This window comes from Struthio camelus, chromosome 2 (genome assembly GCF_040807025.1).
Source record: "Struthio camelus isolate bStrCam1 chromosome 2, bStrCam1.hap1, whole genome shotgun sequence".
In the NCBI taxonomy this organism is placed as follows: domain Eukaryota; kingdom Metazoa; phylum Chordata; class Aves; order Struthioniformes; family Struthionidae; genus Struthio; species Struthio camelus.
Window position 1 is genome coordinate 173,510,832 of NC_090943.1, and position 18,541 is coordinate 173,529,372.

The 18,541-nt window shown below is 45.5% G+C and overlaps 1 protein-coding gene across 39 annotated transcripts in view; it reads left to right on the plus strand.

Moving 5' to 3' along the window:
* Positions 1-18,541, plus strand: part of SCRIB (scribble planar cell polarity protein) — a 121,548-nt gene that overhangs the window by 98,860 nt on the left and 4,147 nt on the right. For 19 of the 39 annotated variants that reach the window (XM_068933730.1, XM_068933727.1, XM_068933706.1 and 16 more), the window contains 6 exons: positions 397-565; positions 2,336-2,425; positions 2,743-2,934; positions 8,475-8,614; positions 9,029-9,066; positions 11,021-11,075. In XM_068933730.1, coding sequence (XP_068789831.1) covers positions 397-565; positions 2,336-2,425; positions 2,743-2,934; positions 8,475-8,614; positions 9,029-9,066; positions 11,021-11,075 — 684 coding nt within the window. Of the gene's footprint in view, positions 1-396; positions 566-2,335; positions 2,426-2,742; positions 2,935-7,559; positions 7,725-8,474; positions 8,615-9,028; positions 9,067-9,892; positions 9,968-11,020; positions 11,076-18,541 lie in introns of all 39 variants that reach the window. The other 20 variants (XM_068933688.1, XM_068933697.1, XM_068933691.1 and 17 more) reach the window with 3 other exon arrangements.

Below are 18,541 nucleotides of genomic sequence, written 5' to 3' on the forward strand. Positions count from 1 at the left end.
AGCTTAACATTCTGGGGGAGGGGGCAAAAGGGTCTGCACGCAACTTCCAGTTTGAGGATAAATAAACTCAGCGGGATGAGCTGCTGGAAACGTTTATGCTATAGAGTGTCCAGGAATGCTGAGAAGTGAAAGTCTCTGAAATTATAACTCCAGAGAGTTGTAGAAAAAAAGTTTAGTGAATAAGGAAGAAGGAATTCAGGGAGTGGGATAGAGCTTATTACATCTGAAGCATTAATGAAGTGGTGTAAAAATAAATGCATCTATGGAGAGGATATAGACTTAGAACAGCAGAAATTTGCAAGGGTGATGAGCATAAGGATCTGCCCAGAGGTCGCATCCCTGTGGGGGTTTAGTGAGCACTTTGTGCTCCAAGATGAGCCTGTGTTATTTTTGCAGCCCGAAAACTGCAGCAGAAACGTGCCCTTCTGTTGGAAGATGAAGGGGAAGAGGATGAGATGGTAAAACAGGCACCTGATATGAGCGTGCAATCCAGCGTCATCATTGAAGGAATTGAGTACAAGATTGAGAGGCTAAATGGAAGGAGCACCCAGGCCCCAGAAGCTCGGTAAGATAGACTGTGCTAGCTCAGTGCTACCCATGTGTTCACAGAGATGTCCCAACATCAGTAATTTTCAGGAAAGAGGGCTGGACAGCATCCCTTCTTGGAGGTAGAAATGGGCAATATGCAGTTTTTTTCCCAGCTCTTTCTTTTCAGAAGAATAGCTCCTTCAGTTCTACACCTGAGTATATAGAACCACTGATATGTGGAGATGGCTAACTCAGGATAAGCCCTGATGCTGAACCTACCCCAGCTTTGTTTATTAGGCTTTTGTTTCCCGGGTCTCCTGGACTTGTTCTCCAGGTTGCCTTGATGTTTTCCTTTTTCTTGGCCATACAGCTGGGGAATGAGAACAGCCTTCTCATAAGACCTCAGATAAAAATAAAGCTGTGGTAGATTAAAGCTGAAGCTCCTGCTTTTGGACTTGCCCTTGTCTGACTCACTCTCCTGAGTCTATGGTAAGACATTCTTCTTTTCACAAATATTTTCATTGTCAGTCTTGCAGTGGCTGAAAACACTCATCCTGTCATTTTGAATCTTGTTTTCTCCATTGTTTCTGTCTAGTCTGTGTTGAGGAACTTCTCACAACATGAATACAGTGAGACCTTCCAACTCCTGTGCTGCCCTTAGCTCATTACTTGACAACCCTAAAGAAAGGCAGCAGCCAAATGCAAACCGACTGCTTGCTTTAATGTGAAGGCCTCCTTATCCCTACTTTTTGCGTATTGAAACACGGGAGGTTAGAGAGCACTGAGTTTGGCTTTGGCTCCATCAGATTGCTTTGCTCTGTCAGCAGTGAATTTAACAAGGGAAAGCTCTGAGGGTGGGGGAGCCTGCACCTACCAGTGCTTATCTGTATAAGAATAGGCAACTGCTGGTATAAGATTTTCAGTTGCACGTTATTTGTGCTTGGACAAAGGAGAGGCAGTGGGATAGACTGAATTTGTGTTTTTTGAAATATTTTTGTCATGCTAGAACAGAAGCTGGAATTTAATCAATATAAACTTGAACAGTAAAAGTAAGGTCTCAAATTCATGGTAAACTTACTGACTGCCAGCAGTGTTACAGTAACTGTGTGCATGTTCTTAACCTGTGGAAAACACTTGATGTGGGTTTGTATGATCTCCTTTCATTTCAGGTTAGACTGAGTAGTGTCTGAATGTGCCACATCTTAAGAGTGCAGATGGTAACTACAGTTCAGCTGATCTGATGTGTGCAGTAACTTGATCGTGAGCATAAATCCTCAAAGTGTCATGCAGTTGTGCATGGAGTCGCTACACTGAGAATCAGTGCTATAAGATTGCTCAAGATTTGTCCTTACCTCCCTCCCCAGGCTTGCATTCACTTACAACCCAGGAGCATCAATTTTTTGTTAACATTTGTGCAGATCTGACATCAACAAAGGAAAAGCAGGAAGCAGCCAGGCTGCCAGTTACATAATGGCAGCTGGGAAGAGCCATGCTAGAACTGTGTAAGAACTTGTCAGCAAGTACAGTGCATTAAGGGTGCGTGTGTGTTAGTGGAAGGGGCATGGTTGACCTCCAAATGAAGAAGATGAATTCTGAGGTTAGACAGGGAGACCTTGAACTGTATGAGATCAACAAGGGAACATTTGCAGTAGTGGAGACAGACCTGTTGAGCAAAAACTCAAGTCTGTCAAAAACTGTGTCTTCAAACTGAACTAGCTGTTGCCTCCTAGGGCTTGGATCTGTTCTGAACATTCTCTGGGTATGGCAGCCTCTGGTACCATTAGCTGACATGCTTGTTTTGCTCTAGACTCTCGGAAGCCAATGAGAACAGCAGCTCGCAGAGGAATTCGCTGGAAGAGGGAATCAAGTCAGAACAGAGAACCAGCTCTGTGTCTGGGTAGGTGGATCAGCAACGTCCTTTGCCTGAGAACTGCCAGATGATAAAGCAGGCAGCTTCTGCTTTTCAGCAGATATGAGGCATAAAAGGAAGGATTTGGTGGAAAAGAGGAAACTCCTTGGAACCAGGTTTTTAGGAGTAACTGACCTTTGTGTTCTGTGTCCTTCTGTCACCCAAGGTGATGTCCTTGAACCTGGATGTGGTATAGAATGATTGATTGGGAGTGTTGGTCACCACCTTTATCTTGAGAAGAGCAGGCAGATAGAGTTGTAGTGGACCAGGCCAGCCAATCTCTCACTGCTTCCCTCTCTCTCCAGGCTGAGTCCATTATATCTTGGAGGAGGGGATCCAGTGGTGGCGCCTGTGCGGACAGCCAAAGCTGAACGGCGGCACCAGGAGCGGTTGCGAATGCAGAGTCCTGAGCTCCTGAGTGGCCAGGAGAAGGAACTTTCTCCAGCGGAGCGTCGTGCTCTGGAGGCAGAGAAACGAGCAATGTGGAGGGCAGCACGGTGAGACAGAAGACTCTTCCCTATTCTCTTCAATAGGCTAGTTCAGGAAGAAGGGAGCTGCTGCATGTCTTTTTTCAGAATCTGTGGTATTAAAAACAAGGAACACACAAGCCTTCCTAAGACAGATGTTAGAGGAGGCTGTAGTAGCACATTGCTTCTGTTTAAACAGTGCACAGCACCCACTGCCTGGCTAAGCTCGTCCGCTTCAGGCAGGTGCATGAGTGAGATGTCTCTCGTATTTCAACAGCACTTGCACAATCATGAGAACATGATTTTATAAAAAAGTTGTGTTTTTTATTAAAAAAAACAACTCAAAACACATTTATACAATAGTGAATGTATCCCTTTTCTCTCAGCCCACAGCTCCCCACCTCTTTTGTAACATGTGAAGATGATATTTAGTGAAGCTGCAAGGGAACAGACTGAAAAATGAAAAAGGGAAAGAGCATTTCATATGTTCAGTGTTGCTAGACGGGGAGACTTGCTGAAGCCAAGAAGTTAGCAAGACTTAGGATAATTTTATTCAGCTATTTCATCAGCTATGAATGCATAATTAAACAATTGTTTTGGGGGAGAGAATTTCCTACCTCAGAACTTAAGACTAGCAGCTAGTGCAGGCCTTTACAACACATAATTCCTTTTGAAAAGTGGTCACGCTGCTCCTAAAACTAGTTTTCTTCCCTGAGTGTTCCTGTAGGAGGTTATTCAAAGGATACTCTGAAAGCAGTCTCTTTTGGAGTTTGAATGAGACCTTCAGAGGAACAAGACTGCTAGAGACTCATCCTTCCCAACCTGCTAGATAGGGCACTGGAGGGATTGCCCTGAGTTATGTTACCACCTTGCAATGCCAGTGTTTGTGCCTAGACAGGGATGATAATGGTGCTGTCTTCCTGAGAAGGCTCTGAGGATGAAGAAATGAATGGTGCAACCCTCAGTGATGAGAGTTGGCTAATTATCTAGAGCTTTGAGGGTCTAAAGAGTCCCACTGTTGTTTGGAGATCATAACACTCATCTGCTTATGGTTTATTTTAAACTGGATTGAACTAATGTTCCCAGTACCAGAGCTCTTGTCCTTCAGGAAAAAAATTCTTGGCGTGCTCCAACTCCTTTGTCTTGAAAGAGTCCCCAGCCAGATCTGTCTCCCAGGTGGAAATTTTTCCTGAAGCACTGCCTGAGTTTCACTGCACTGCCCTATAGGGTCAGAAAACTGAACAGGTCCCTGGAAAGCCTATCTGTTGTTTGAAACCTTAACTTAGAAGAGATTGAATTCTGTCATCTTGTAGCATGCTTAATATACCTTTGAAGCTGACCCTGCTTTGAGTAGCTTTTGGACCAGGTGACCTCCAGAGGTCCCTTCCAACACAAATTATTCTGTGATTTTTTACTCAATACTCTTTTGTCGCCCTGCCCCCCCGCTAATGGAGATGCCTAAATGCAGGCACAACAATGAGTCAGTGTCTTACTATCGTGTGTTCTGTCAGGATTGTTTTCGCCCCATGCTGCTATTTTATGCTCCTGTAATGCAGCGCCAAAAACTATAGGATTGTATTTGCTACTCTGACTTGCTGAATATTGTGCTTTGTTCAGCATTTCACTCCTCTTCTAGTTGCTGCTGTTCCCATGGTTTCTGTTTCACGCATTTTCAGGTAGCATCATTTACAAATTAAGTTCTGTATTTTCACATTAAGCAAGGATTTCTTTCTTTCCTATTTTTCACGAAGATGCAATGTTTTTATCTCATTTACAGTATATTTTCTGAATAGAATGGACTTTCATGCAACTTTTTAAAATTATTCAAAAACAAGTCCTCTAAAGCAGCCAAGAGAGAAAACCCAACTCAAAAACTGAAAAAAAAAATGTTTCAAGTATATGTTTGGACAAAAAGAAGTGATTATTATTAAGCAAACTTTGTTTTTCCTGAGAGCTCACCCAGAACCAATGACTCCAAAGTATTACTTGACGAACAACCCTTTTATGAAATCTTGACAAATGGAAGAGAATTTGTGAAACGTTCTTCCTGGACTAAAGGCACTGTCCTTGTATTATAGGGCTACAAGTTGGGTAGGTGTTGGAGAGCTAATGCGTGCTTACAAACCGTTGCTGAGGAGCGGTTGGGCTGAGACTGAGGTGACTAGATCCAAATTCTTGCTATGCCTTATAGTTCCTTATGACCTTGGGCAGATCACTGGATCTTGCTGTGCTGCAGATCTCATGAGATGCTGCTGTGCTACTCATCTCTTCTGAGATGAGTGTAATAACACTTCTTGACTCATAGGGAAGCTATGAGCATAAACACATTAAAAAAATGAAGTTCAATATGATGCTGGGTAATCACCACAAAGTCAGCAGGAGTAAGCATCTAGCAGGGAGTTGCTGCTCAGTCTTTGCACCTAAAAAATCCTCCACTGTTGTATTTGACCTAGCAGAAGTTGTCTGTTCGGCTGCTCTAGCTGAAAATCAACATGACTGTGCTTTGAGATGATAGATACTGATCTCTCATCCCTTCCCAATTAGAACCCCATGCTTTTCTCTCCCTCATGCTTCCACTTCCCATGCATATCTCCTCATACTACAGGGCAGGCAGGCTGAGATAAATCAGCTCTGATTCCTTCCTAAACCTGAACATGAAAATATCCAGGGAATGCTAGAATAAAAGTTTTGTTTAAGATGGATGTAGATTGGAAGACCATGACATTGCCCATACAAACCTTTGAAAGCAAAGTAACTATGCGGACACTGCTCATGCGTCACAGCTTGTGCACGAATTAGCTCAAAAGTCTGTATTCTTACAGGAGCTTGCTGCTATTGCCAGCAAACGAAGAAACTTCTGATGCTGAAAAATAAAACAGCAATTTTTTTACTTTAATGTTAACATGATTGGCTCTTCTAACAATACCATACACCTGTCTATGGTTGTGATCCTGGTTGTGGATCAGCTGGTTATTTGCTGAAATTGCTTAGGGCACAATACAAGTTTTGCATTGCACTGTTAGGAGGATTAGTGAGTGTTAAGTATAGTGTTTTTGGCTGCTGTGTGCAGAATAGAAATCTCTGCATTCCAATGTGGAAAATGAACTAGTGAAGGGAGAGCCATTCAGATGCAGGAAGACACATGCCAAGGGGAAGCCACTTGCAATGGCCTTGGTTTTCAAGTATCAGGTCCGGTCTTACCATTTTTAAGTTCTGCAGACCAGGTCCTCAGCTCCGTTTATTTCTTCTTGCAATACCTTCCAAGGTATTGCTTTTTCCTCAGTCCTCAGAGAAGGGTCTGGCTGATTCCTTGGACAGAGCTAAGGCCTTGCTTATTTTGGCATTGGCAGGAATAAGTCGGTCACCATAACGATAGCTCCTTTTTGTATGCCAAGGATGGATACTTGAGCTCAGCGTGTGCTAGACTGTCCCCTGCTACCTCACATCTCCCAGGATGATCTGGTCTTCTTAGGACCTGTCTTCTATAGCTAAGCAGGCACAGCGATGTGATGGCAGGCAGCCAGGTCTCAGGTCTTTGTTCCAGAGATCCCCAGGCAGCACTACATATGCTGTGTGGGAGGGAGGACTAGGTTGCCCTGCACATGATGCTGCAGCCTCACTAACCTGTATTTTCTTTAAGTGCATGTCACTGACCTTATTACTTTCTTTCTAATCTTCTATCTTCTGCTTCTTTCTAGTTCTCTGATCTGTGTGCTGTCACTCCTGACCTCATCAGTTTGCACCTTCTTGGGCTTTCCTTTCACGCGCTCCGTCATCAGTGCCTTGCCATGACATGTGTTCCTCCCTTGCTCTGTTCCCCCCTCCACCCCGAAATGCTCTTTTGAGACAAATGCACTGGGACTCATGCTGCATAAGTGGTCTGAGCACACACACACATAGGAAGAATGTGATTGAGAAGGTACAGGCACATATCCAGAAGGGACAGAAGGTGTCTAGAAGGGGCTGTATGCATCTTAGCAGTCTTCCCCAATATGCAAGTGCTTTTTTTCTGAATGCACTCTCCTTTTCAATTGCGTGTGTTCCAGGGACTGTGGCAAATACTTCACCCTCCTGATGCGCTTGTGCATTTTGCATCCTCTTTTCTCATGGTCAAGCAAGGATGCATGCTAACAGATGGACAGATATGTGTATTCAAATGTACACTAACGGCTGTCCAAATTTGTGTGCATGTGTGTGCATATGCACGTGCCCACGCGCACACACACTCTGTCATGTCTTGAACTCAGTCAGCTTCATGCATGCATACATACACAATTCTTTGCAACTACCTGCTGAGTCCTTTCTGTTGGTCTACTGGGTCTTTCTAGTCCTCTTCTCCCAGTACATGAGGAGGGCAGTCCCTAGATGCTGAGGCTGTAAAGGCTGATCCTTCTGGGCACGTCATCCCAGATTGCCCTCTGGAGGGTCCTGCTTTTTTTGCAGCAGTTGGTATTGGACAGGATCAGATATAGGAGCCTGTTTTAATCAAGGCTACCCCTATATCAGACACACATTTTTCCTCACTAGGGTATGTGCTTGTATCTGTTTCTTTCTTTCCCTGCGCTAGTCTGCTGTGATGTTCATTACCATCATCTCCTCTTCTTCTTCCTCCTCCTCTTCCTCCTCCTCCTCCTCCTCCTCCTCCTCCTCCTCAGATCCTCAGCTCTTGAAGACAGTATTAAACAGTACGAGCAGGATCTGGCCAGGAAGTTGTACCAATCCCGACAGTGGGCACCTGCTCCTGGGGCCAGGCCAGCTCAGATGCCTAGTCCAATGCAGAGTTACGTCTCAAGAATCCCTGGGTCAGGAAGCCAATCCAGGTGTGCACAGCCCCTCCCCTGCCAGCTGCATGTTCAACAATCCCTGTCTGTATCCTTGCATCCTAGTGCAGTGCTCCCTGCTGTGCCCTGTTACAGGTAGGGAGAAAATTTTAGTGTAGTTGCTGGTGCTCATTAACTTGAGGTCCTGCAGACTACTGGCAGTCATCTCAATGAGAATGAGATGGGGGGATGCTGGGCTTGTCTGATATTTGGGAAGCAGACACTTCTCAGAGTTGAGCCTACGTTTTCTTAGGCAGCTCATAATCTCCTCATGGCAGAAGAGGGTTAAGATACAACACACTGAGAGCACAAAAGAGACTAAAGCCCATGAAACCTGATCCTCCTCATTTGAGCCCAGGCAGTTCGCCTCCCTCCTTCTTAACTTGGGTAACTCCCTCCCATCATATATGGCACCTCCAGAAAGGCCTGCAGCTTCCTGCAGAGTTGGTGCTTAGCTCTAGATTCTGTCTGTTCAAGGCACTTGATGGTGTGTGTGTGTGCGCGTGTGTTTCAGGATATTAATGTCTGATGACAGCAAATCAAGCCGTTCTCCTTTTGTACTCTGAAAGTCTGTCTCCCTCAGGAAGCCAAGGGGCCAATGTGCTAATCTCACCTTTCTGCCCTCAGCGTGTTGTGTGTGGTCTGGCTGCTTGGTACAGAAGAGATAATACAGATAATACAGATAATAATCTGTTACAGAGATGGCAATGTCTGATGTCTGTTGCTCTCCACCCCTTCTTTCTGAGGCAGGATGAAGTCACTTGAACAGGATGCTCTTAAAGCCCAAATGGTTATTGCTAAGTCCAAGGAGGGAAAAAAACGCAGCACTCTGGAGCAGCTGGCAGAGTCACCTTCACCTGCTCCTACCCCATCACCAACTCCACTTGAAGGTATTGTATAGCTATCCCTACCTGTGAGGAATAAAAGTTATTGGTTTTTGTTTTTGTTTTTTTTTAGCTAAGCTTCTTTCTGTGCTTGAAATCAGACCTTTTAAAAACAGCTTCCTCATTCTGCCTAGACTGGAAGGTCCTTTGGGGCCTATGACATCTCTCAGCATAGGGGATAGTCCCATCCTATAGAAAACTTAAGAGACTAAAACATCTGAGGTATGGTTCTAGGGAACCAGAGCAGAAGAAAACACAGCATCATGACCAAAAAGACAGGAAAGAGGCACTTGTGCTGAGGAGGCAGTCTCCTGAGCATAGTCTTTTATTACACTTATATGTTGCTAAATGGCAGGGGAAGTGTTATGATGTGTAATACAGCCATTCACTAAATAGGGCTTTCACATTTTTTTCTTGCAGACTGCAGTCCCAGGAATGTCACTTCTCCAGGAAGGCTGGTATGAGATACTTCTGCTTACTTTTGTTGTTCTGCCTGTAATCCTGGGATTTGTCAGTCACTGACCTGGGGTGTGGATCATACATCTGGGCCATAGGATCCCTACTTAAATACTTTACCCAGGTCTGATTGCATGATGTGCAGAATGGTGATGAGGGCATCTTGGCACAGAATTTTAACAACTGAATTTTAGTGTCTCCTTTCGGTTTCCCTGTTTTATTATTCCACCCCTTTCTTCTCTCTTCGTCCATCTCTGCATTCAGAAAGCCTTTCATTCCAGATACTTCACCTGCTTGTCTTCTTAATAGCATAAAACTGAGAAGTCCAGCTGAAATCGGCATCTTGCTTTTTCTAGACACTGTATAAATGCAACAGGATTGTTGCAAATAGCTGCCAAAATTAGTAAGATGGACAAACAGAAGAGTGGGAACAGCTGCACAGAGGGGACACAGCTTTGCCCAAGGTCACACAGTAGAGCCAACTCTGGCTTGAAATCTTGGCTATGCTAAAACTATCAGAAATCTTGCCAGTAATTTTTCCATGAAGATAGGGTTGTTACCTAACTTGATGTGCAGTTTGCTGGAGCGCACAATGCCTTCTCTCCATCTTGGAGCTCCTGTCCTGACACCAGCAGAGATAAAAGACAATGTCCCAGAGATGTCTCATTTTCAGAGACTGTATCCAGGCACGCCTTGGCACTAACTGAGAACGGTGCTCTACCTCTGCATTTGTTTCTGAATAAATCCCTCTGCTTGCTGCGGTTTTTTCCATCTGTTCCTCTCCCCTTACTCTTTCTTCTCTGTTTCCTCTCTTGCTGTCCTTTCTAGTCCCTGTCCGAAAAGAAGTTTGACTACCGGGAATTTGCTGCTATTCCTTCTTCCAAACCTGTTTACGAAATCCAGGTATAAACTGCATGCTGAATTCCTGCCAGCTACTAGATTGGTTAGAGCCCGATTTGATGGTAGTGCCTGCAAATGCGGTGATGACCTGGAGTAGAGGTTGAACTACCTCTTCAGAGGGCCTGTCTGTGTGGGAGGCAATGATGACTAGCCATGCTATATAATTCAGGTGTTCCTGGAGACTTCATTCGAGTGGGATGGTGAAGAAATCAGTCAAGATGGTTTTAAAACTAATGACAAAGCCTTTGCAAATATAAAGCAGCTCCATCTTCACCTTAGAGCTTCATTTCTCAGTGCTTTTAAGGTCACCAAATTTGGGCATGATACAAGCCCATGGCAACTCTGGCAAACGTCTAGAGACAATTGATTGATTCTGAAACATTTTAAAGTGAAAAATGAGAATTAAAAGGGGGAAAAATGAGAATTAAAACTGACTGCCAACAAGTTGCGAATTGGAGCAGATGTTAATTTCAAACTAGAATGTATCCAGCATCCTGCCAAAGAAACAGATGCAAAAATTGCCATATACTGTAACTATACTGTAGATGAACTGTGAAGATGTCGGCTGTCTGCTAGGTTGTAATTGCATGTCAGTTCTCTGCACGCACCTGAATAGTGAAGAAGGTTGATTTTGCCTATGAAGCTAGGCCTGGAAACACTGCAGATGCAGAATTAGGATCCAAGACTTTCAAGACTGTCAAGGAAGTGTAGATTTCTCATGTCTTGGCTTTCATGTTTCTGTTCCTTTTCTTCTTTATGCTTTCTGCCTCTCCTGTCACGTCCTACACCCCCCCCCCACCCAAAAGTATTAAGAGGCTAGCTTTGCTGGGCAGAGGCACTTCTCATCTTGCAATTCAAGCAACAGACTACTCAACTTTGGCACAAAGGATGAATGTATTATCACGTGCATTCACCGAGTGTCATGCCCCAGCTGCTGTATCAACAGCGCTTTTGAGGGCAAAAGGTTCTCTCTAGTGTGTTGGAAGGCTAAAGGCGGGTAATTACCTGGCACTAACGTTACAGAGGTAGATGTTCATGTATTCTGCTCTTTTACAGTCACCTGATGCAGCTGATGATCATAGATACATAGATGACAGCAGAAATAACTCAGGTAAGCTGATGGCTGAGGGGGAATCCTCCTTGTACTACTTGCTTCCCATCACGGTTCTAGAGGATCCCCTTTGCCTGCCTGTGGAATCGGCACTGAGGACATCAGTTTCTTGCTGCTTGAAGCAATGTCCTTTTTTTGTCCCTTTCTAGAATGAACCCTCCAAACTCGCCACATTGAGTTTTGGGTAGGATTTCTGCATTGTGCTTTAGGGATGACTAATTTGCTGGGAATGATGTGTAACAAGCATGCCTAGTTTCTTCCTTCTTTTTAGAGCAAAGAGTGGTGGCAGAACATGGGTAGGAAGCTTTGGCCTCTGGCACCTGCAGTAGGTAGATAACGTACATTGCTCAGGGTCTGCCTAGAGCCCGTGCTGCAGGCAATCAGCTTCTTTGCTTTAGCAAAAGGTAACAGCAGATAAATTGTTCCTGATTTAGGGCTTCAGAGCATTTGGATGCCTGAGTACCCAGGTGACTTGCAAAGTCTGACCTTGAGGGTATGTGTACTAGAGGGCCTAAACAAACAATATTGAAACCTTTTGACTGCTAGATCTGTTCAGGTCATGCTGGCTACTGTAGGTCTTCCTGTCCTCGAGTATAATAGAGAGGCTCAGACTATTGTCTGTTTCTTTTTGGGTGGCTGTTGCAGTACCGTGGAGCTCAGCAGGGCCTGCTCCTTAATAGTAGTTTTGTTTCTTTTAACAGTTAGCACTGGTTTTCTTCTCCCTATTTGGCAACTTTTCTTTTCCCCCTTGAATTTACACAAGAAACTCCTTCTGTCTTGGTTTTATCTTGGTAAATTTCCTCTCTGAGTAAAGGCAGCTGATCCTTGTGTTGGCCATTTCCAGAAGGAAGTTCTGCTGCAGGGATCCTCAACTAAAACTCATTTTCCTGCAAATAGTATCTTGTTCATCTGTCAGTGTAAATCTCTCAACCCTGGGTTTCTTTTCTGAGATTGTCTATTCAGTCAGCCTACATAACTAGGGAGTTTATAGAAGCATCGGGAATTAATCAGCACTTGCATAGGGACTTCAAACCTCGCTATTGCCTATCATCAGTCTGTTGGGTCCTCAAAGAGAATAAAAGCCATATTATTAGGTGATGAAGGGAAAAAAAAAAGACCATGATGCTCTATTAAGAGTTTTTTGACCTAGTCTTTAGGCTAGGTAGTCCTTAGATCACCGCTGTATGAGGCTGTGGTATGAGTGAGGCACCAAAAAGCATGCAGTTTTTCCAAAATTCATTCTGGAAGGACAGCAGATTAAGATGCAACTATGCTATTTTGATATGAGACAAAGCTCTCAAGGTCCCTCACATCGCACCCCAATCTGGTTCTTTCAGCCAGTGCAGCATTTCAGTCAACATATAGACATTTTTTTTTTTCTTCATTCATTCATGGAGCCTGCATAAATTTTTGGCAAGTTTTAGCATCTATATCTGGAATGAAAAACTCCTTTTCAGCATCCATTCCAGTCACCTGCCAGTCCTGCTTTTGTCTCTTTTCAAATATACTTCTTGGAATACATGGAGAAAATATTTGAATGAAATATTTTTTCCTCAGGAAAAATACTCAAGTTAGAGAGATTTTTATTTGCCATCTTCCTTACCATAAAAGGAAAAAGAAAGAAAACCTTTATCAAAAAACCTCTGTGTCTGTGCCCTACTGCTTCCAAACCCACCCCACCGCCCAACACTAGCTTAATTGGCAGCTCCTAGCAGTCCAGGCACCAGTTTCTACAGTGATTAGGTTCATGTCCAGGTGAAGTACCCTCCTTCACAGTGGCCAAGGATACAAAATTGTGCTCTATGCCACAGCTAATCAGATGTTGCAACAACTTGATCTATATCTGTTTTAGAGTCTGCACAAGAAATTGTTGTGCCCTTATCCCTTTAATAATGCTAAATATGAATTAATGTTTCCAGGGTTATATACCTTGTCCTATATATGCTTGCTAAACTTTGAGGGATTCATATATCCTATTGGGCCTTTCACTTCTGTGTGAATTTAATACAGCTTTTAAAAAGTCTAATTGTTAAAATTGCTGTGACACCTCTTCTCTGTATTCCTTTACCACATTAGGATTTTAATCAAAATTGTCCTTGGTCCTTTTTGACCATATGATAAGCTCTTAAGCAATTCCTCACCTTTTTGCTAGAAAACTGTTACAAGTAGAAACTCCAAGGCTATCTTACTGCTGATTGCAGGAAGTTTTAGTGTATCTTTCTTCTTTACATCTTTCAGAACACCACCATTACCTTCCTGCCCATCACAGATGGGCTCTAAGAAACAGTCTTTCCCATTCGCAGATCTGACTTCATGGTCTGCAGCAGATTCCTGTCATCAACTTTTAAACTTGTTAAAACATTTATTCTAATCCATTCAGGAGGCCATGAAATTAATGAAACAAATAGTATTATTTGTGGGGTGCAGTGGTACCATGCTGTGTGCTTGATTTCCAAATCACTTAAAGCCAGAGGCTTATGCCTCCCAGCCTTATAACTGTCAGGTTTCAGAAATATGTCCTTAATAATAAGCAGTAGGTCTTCCTACACCGGTATCCTGTCTGGCTGGAAGTGAGTTCTTAGAGGGAGACTAAGAAACAGAGAAGTTGAGCTTGCTTACATGCATTACATCCCAGCAACAGGACAAGAGGCAACAGGCAGAAACTGAACCACAGGAAGTTCCATCTGAACCTGAGAAAAAACTTCTGTCACTGTGAGGGTGACAGAGCATTGGAACAGGTTGCCCAGAGAGGTAGTGGAGTCTCCTTCCCTGGAGATATTCAAAACCCGTCTGGATGTGATCCTGGGCAATATGCTCTAGGTGACCCTGCTTGAGCAGGGAGGTTGGACTAGATGATCTCCAGAGGTCCCTTCCAACCTAAACCATTCTGTGTGATTCTGTGATCTTCTCTATTTTTTTTAATCATGTATTAATTATGGTTGTCTTAAGGCAGATATTGTATCTGGTTCATCAGTGGAACTATCTGTCATAAAATTGTCTAGTATTTCCAGACTACTTATTTTTTAATCTTTCATGACACTTTGTGGCGTTGAGTTCCATAATTGGGCATTTTGTTTACGCTAATTCTGTTTGCTGGTAACTTCCTTCATATGATGCTGGTGCATCATAACGCTGTTGAAGAGGGCTGGAAGCTGGTGACCTCTCGTAGAAGGAGAAAGGCTCTTGCTCCTCCTCAAGACTTACCCTTGAAGAACAAGTTTAGCGCCCTCCAAGCTGAGGAGAGGCTGGGCATGACTCCAAGGGAGGCAACTGGCCTGGCAGACCCTCTGCCATGCAGGAACACCTAGAAGAAGCGGGGAGTGATTGTTGTGGGTGACTCCCTGCTGCAGGGGACAGAGGCACCTATCTGCCGACCTGACCTCTTGTCCAGAGAGGTTTGCTGCCTGCCAGGGGCTCGAATAAGAGATGTCATGGAAAGACTGCCAAGGCTTGTCCATGCATCGGACTACTGACGTCTGCTGCTCTTCCATGTGGGCGCTAACGACACAAAAGGCAAACTGGAAACCATCAAACAGGACTTCAGAGCTCTGGGAATGGTGGTTAGGGGTCTGGGAGCCCAGGTCGTTTTCTCCTCAATCTTGCCTGAGAGAGGAAAGGATGGGAGGAGGAGTAGACGAGTTTTCCAAGTTAAAAACTGGCTGCGCCGCTGGTGTTGGCAGCAGGGCTTTGGTTTCTATGACCATGGAACGCTGTTTGAAGATCAACAGCTGATGGGGAGTGATGGGATCCACCTTACCAAGCGGGGCACGCACGTCTTTGCCAACAGATTGGCCAGCCGGGTAAGGAGGGCTTTAAACTAGGCAAGATGGGGGAAGGGGAGTGGTATAGTGGCAGGAGAGTCAGTAAAACACCGCTCGAGTCAGGATGCCTGCAGCGGGTGCATACAGTCAAGGGAGACAGCATGGAACATGGCTATGGAGGATCCTCTTGCACCTCTCCTGGGGAGCTTGCATGCTTGACTGGCTCTCTGAAATGCCTGTATACCAATGCACGCAGCATGGGGAATAAACAGGAAGAGTTAGAGATCTGCGTGCGGTCGCAGGGCCATGATCTCATTGCAGTGACAGAGACATGGTGGGATAGTTCACATGACAGGAATGCTGTCGTGGATGGCTACGTGCTTTTTAGGAAAGACAGGCCAGGAAGGCGAGGTGGTGGAGTTGCCCTTTATGTGAGGGAGCAACTAGAATGTATGGAGCTCTGCTTAGGAGGTGGATGAAGAGCAAGTTGAGAGCCTATGGGTAAAGATTAAAGGGCAGACTAAAATGGGCAACACTGTTGTGGGGGTTTACTACAGGCCACCTGATCAGGAGGAAGTCGTCGATGAGGCCTTCTACAGACAGCTGGAAGTAGCCTCACGATCACAGGCCCTGGTTCTCATGGGAGACTTCAACCACCCTGACACCTGCTGGGGAGACAGCACAGCTAGGCACAAGCAGTCAAAGAGGTTCCTGCAGAGGATTGATGATAATTTCTTGACTCGGGTGGTGGACACGCCAACGAGGAGAGGTGCAATGCTAGACCTTGTACTAACAAACAAACAAAGTCTAGTTGGAGATGTGAAGGTTGGGGGCAGCCTTGGCTGCAGCGACCATGAGATGGTGGAGTTCAGGATCCTGCAAGGAAGAAGCAGGGCAATAAGTAGGATCACAATCCTGGACTTGTGGAGAGTCAACGTTGGCCTCTTCAGGGACCTTCTTGGAAGAATCCCATGGGGTAGGGCCCTGGAAGGAAGAGGGGTCCAGGAGAGCTGGTTCATATTCAAGCATCACCTCCTCCAGGCTCAAGACGGGTGCATCCCTCTGAGCAAGAAGTCGAGCAAAGCGGGCAGGAGACCTGCATGGATGAGCAAGGAACTCCTGGCCAAACTCCAGCAGAAGAAGGAAGTACACAGAATGTGGAAAAGGGGACAGGCCACTTAGGAGGAATATAGGGACGTTGTCCAAGTATGCGGGGATGCAACAAGGAAGGCCAAGGCCCATTTGGAATTAAATGTGGCAAGGGATGTCAAGGACAACAAGAAGGGGTTCTTCAAATACATCAATAGCAAAAGGAAGACTAGGGAAAACGTGGGCCCACTGCTGAATGGGGCGGGTGCCCTGGTGACAAAGGATACAGAGAAGGCAGAGTTGCTGAATGCTGCCTTTGCTTCAGTCTTTCCTGCTAAGGCCAGTCCTCAGGAATTCCAGACCTTGGAGACAAGAGAGGAAGTCCGGAGAAAGGAAGACTCTCCCTTGGTTGAGGAGGATCAGGTTAGAGATCTTTTGTCCAAACTTGACATCCATAAATCCATGGGCCCTGATGGGATGCACCCACGAGGGCTGAGGGAGCTGGCAGATGTTATCGCTAGGCCACTCTCCATCCTCTTTGAAAGGCCCTGGAGATCAGGAGAGGTGCCTGAGGACTGGAAGAAAGCCAATGTCACGCCAGTCTTCAAAAAGGGCAAGAAGGAGGAGCCAGGAAACTACAGGCCTGTCAGCCTCACCTCCATCCCTGGAAAGGTGATGGAACAGCTCCTCCTGAAGGTCATCACTAAGCATCTGGAGGACAAGAAGGTGATCAGGAGTAGTCAGCATGGATTCACCAAAGGGAAATCATGCTTGACCAATCTGATAGCCTTCTATGACGGAACGACTGGCTGGGTAGATGAGGGCAGAGCAGTGCATGTTGTCTACCTGGACTTCAGCAAGGCTTTTGACACTGTCTCCCATCACATCCTCCTAGGTAAGCTCAGGAAGTGTGGGCTAGACGAGTGGACAGTGAGGTGGCTTGAGAACTGGCTGGATGGCCGAGCTCAGAGGGTTGTGGTGAATGGCGCAGAGTCAAGTTGGAGGCCTGTGGCTAGTGGTGTCCCCCAGGGGTCAGTCCTGGCTCCAGTCTTGTTCAATGTATTCATCCATGACCTGGAGGAAGGGACAGAGTGCACCCTCAGCAAGTTTGCTGAGGATACTAAACTGGGGGGAGAGGCTGTCACACCAGAAGACTGTGCTGCCATTCCGAGGGACCTGGACAGGCTGGAGAGCTGGGCCGAGAGGAACCTCACAAAATCCAACAAAGGCAAGTGGAGAGTCCTGCACCTAGGCAGGAATAATCCCATGCACCAGTACAGGCTGGGGGTTGACCTGCTGGAAAGTAGCTCTGCGGAGAAGGAGCTGGGAGTCCTGGTGGACAACAAGTTAAATATGAGCCAGCAGTGTGCCCTTGTGGCCAAGAAGGCCAATGGTCTCCTGGGGTGCATTAGGCAGAGTGTTGCCAGCAGGTGGAGGGAGGTGATCCTGCCCCTCTCCTCCGCCCTGGGGAGGCCTCACCTGGAGTATGGTGTCCAATGGTGGGCTCCCCAGTACAAGAGAGACATGGCACTCCTGGAGAGAGTCCAGCGGAGGGCTACCAAGATGGTGAGGGGACTGGAGCATCTCTCCTAGGAAGAAAGGCTGCGAGAGCTGGGCCTGTTCAGCCTGGAGAAGAGAAGACAGTGAGAGGGGATCTCATCAACGTGTACAAGTATCTGAAGGGGGGGTGTCGAGAGGATGAGGCCAGTCTCTTCTCCATGGTGCCCAGCAACAGGACAAGAGGCAATGGGAAGAAACTGAACCACAGGAAGTTCCATCTGAAGCTGAGAAAAAACTTCTTCGCTGTGAGGGTGACAGAGCATTGGAACAGGTTGCCCAGAGAGGTAGTGGAGTCTCCTTCGCTGGAGATATTCAAAACCCGCCTGGATGCGATCCTGGGCAATATGCTCTAGGTGACCCTGCTTGAGCAGGGAGGTTGGACTAGATGATCTCCAGAGGTCCCTTCCAACCTAAACCATTCTGTGATTCTGTGATTCCTTGGCTCTTGTGGGATGTGGTGAGTAACCATGTCTTACTCGCACTTTCTTTACCATTCATGTAGGTCCCTAGCATAGCCGTCATCAGCTATCTTTCTTCCAAGCTGAAGACTCCCAGTTTCTCTTTGTGGGAATCATTCTCATACTCCTCTGTGGACCTTTTCTATGTCTTCTATGCGGTTTTTGAGGTGATGAAGGAGAACATGGCTACAGGTACTCTTTGCAAATGTAGCTACATGATGAATTTATGCAGTAGCAGAATAATGTTTTCTGTTTTGTTCTCCCATCTTTTGCAATTTCTAATACTCAAAGGTGAAATGGTATTGCTGAGCACTGTGCTGATGTCTTCAGCGAGCCCCCCCCTAATGACTATAGAATCTTCATGGACTGGTAATCTCATTTTAAGGATGTTGCATTTTATATGCAATCAGGATTATGTTAGTTTACGTTTACTGAGCTTGAGTTTCATCCAATAACATAAGAAAAGCCCTAGTAGGTTCTGGCTAGCCCAGTATTCTGTGTCTGGCATGAGTCACTGGAAATGCCAAGAAAAAGAACATAAAAGAAGATAAGCATGTAGTGATTCTTTCCAGAATACTGCCTGAGACTACAACAATCT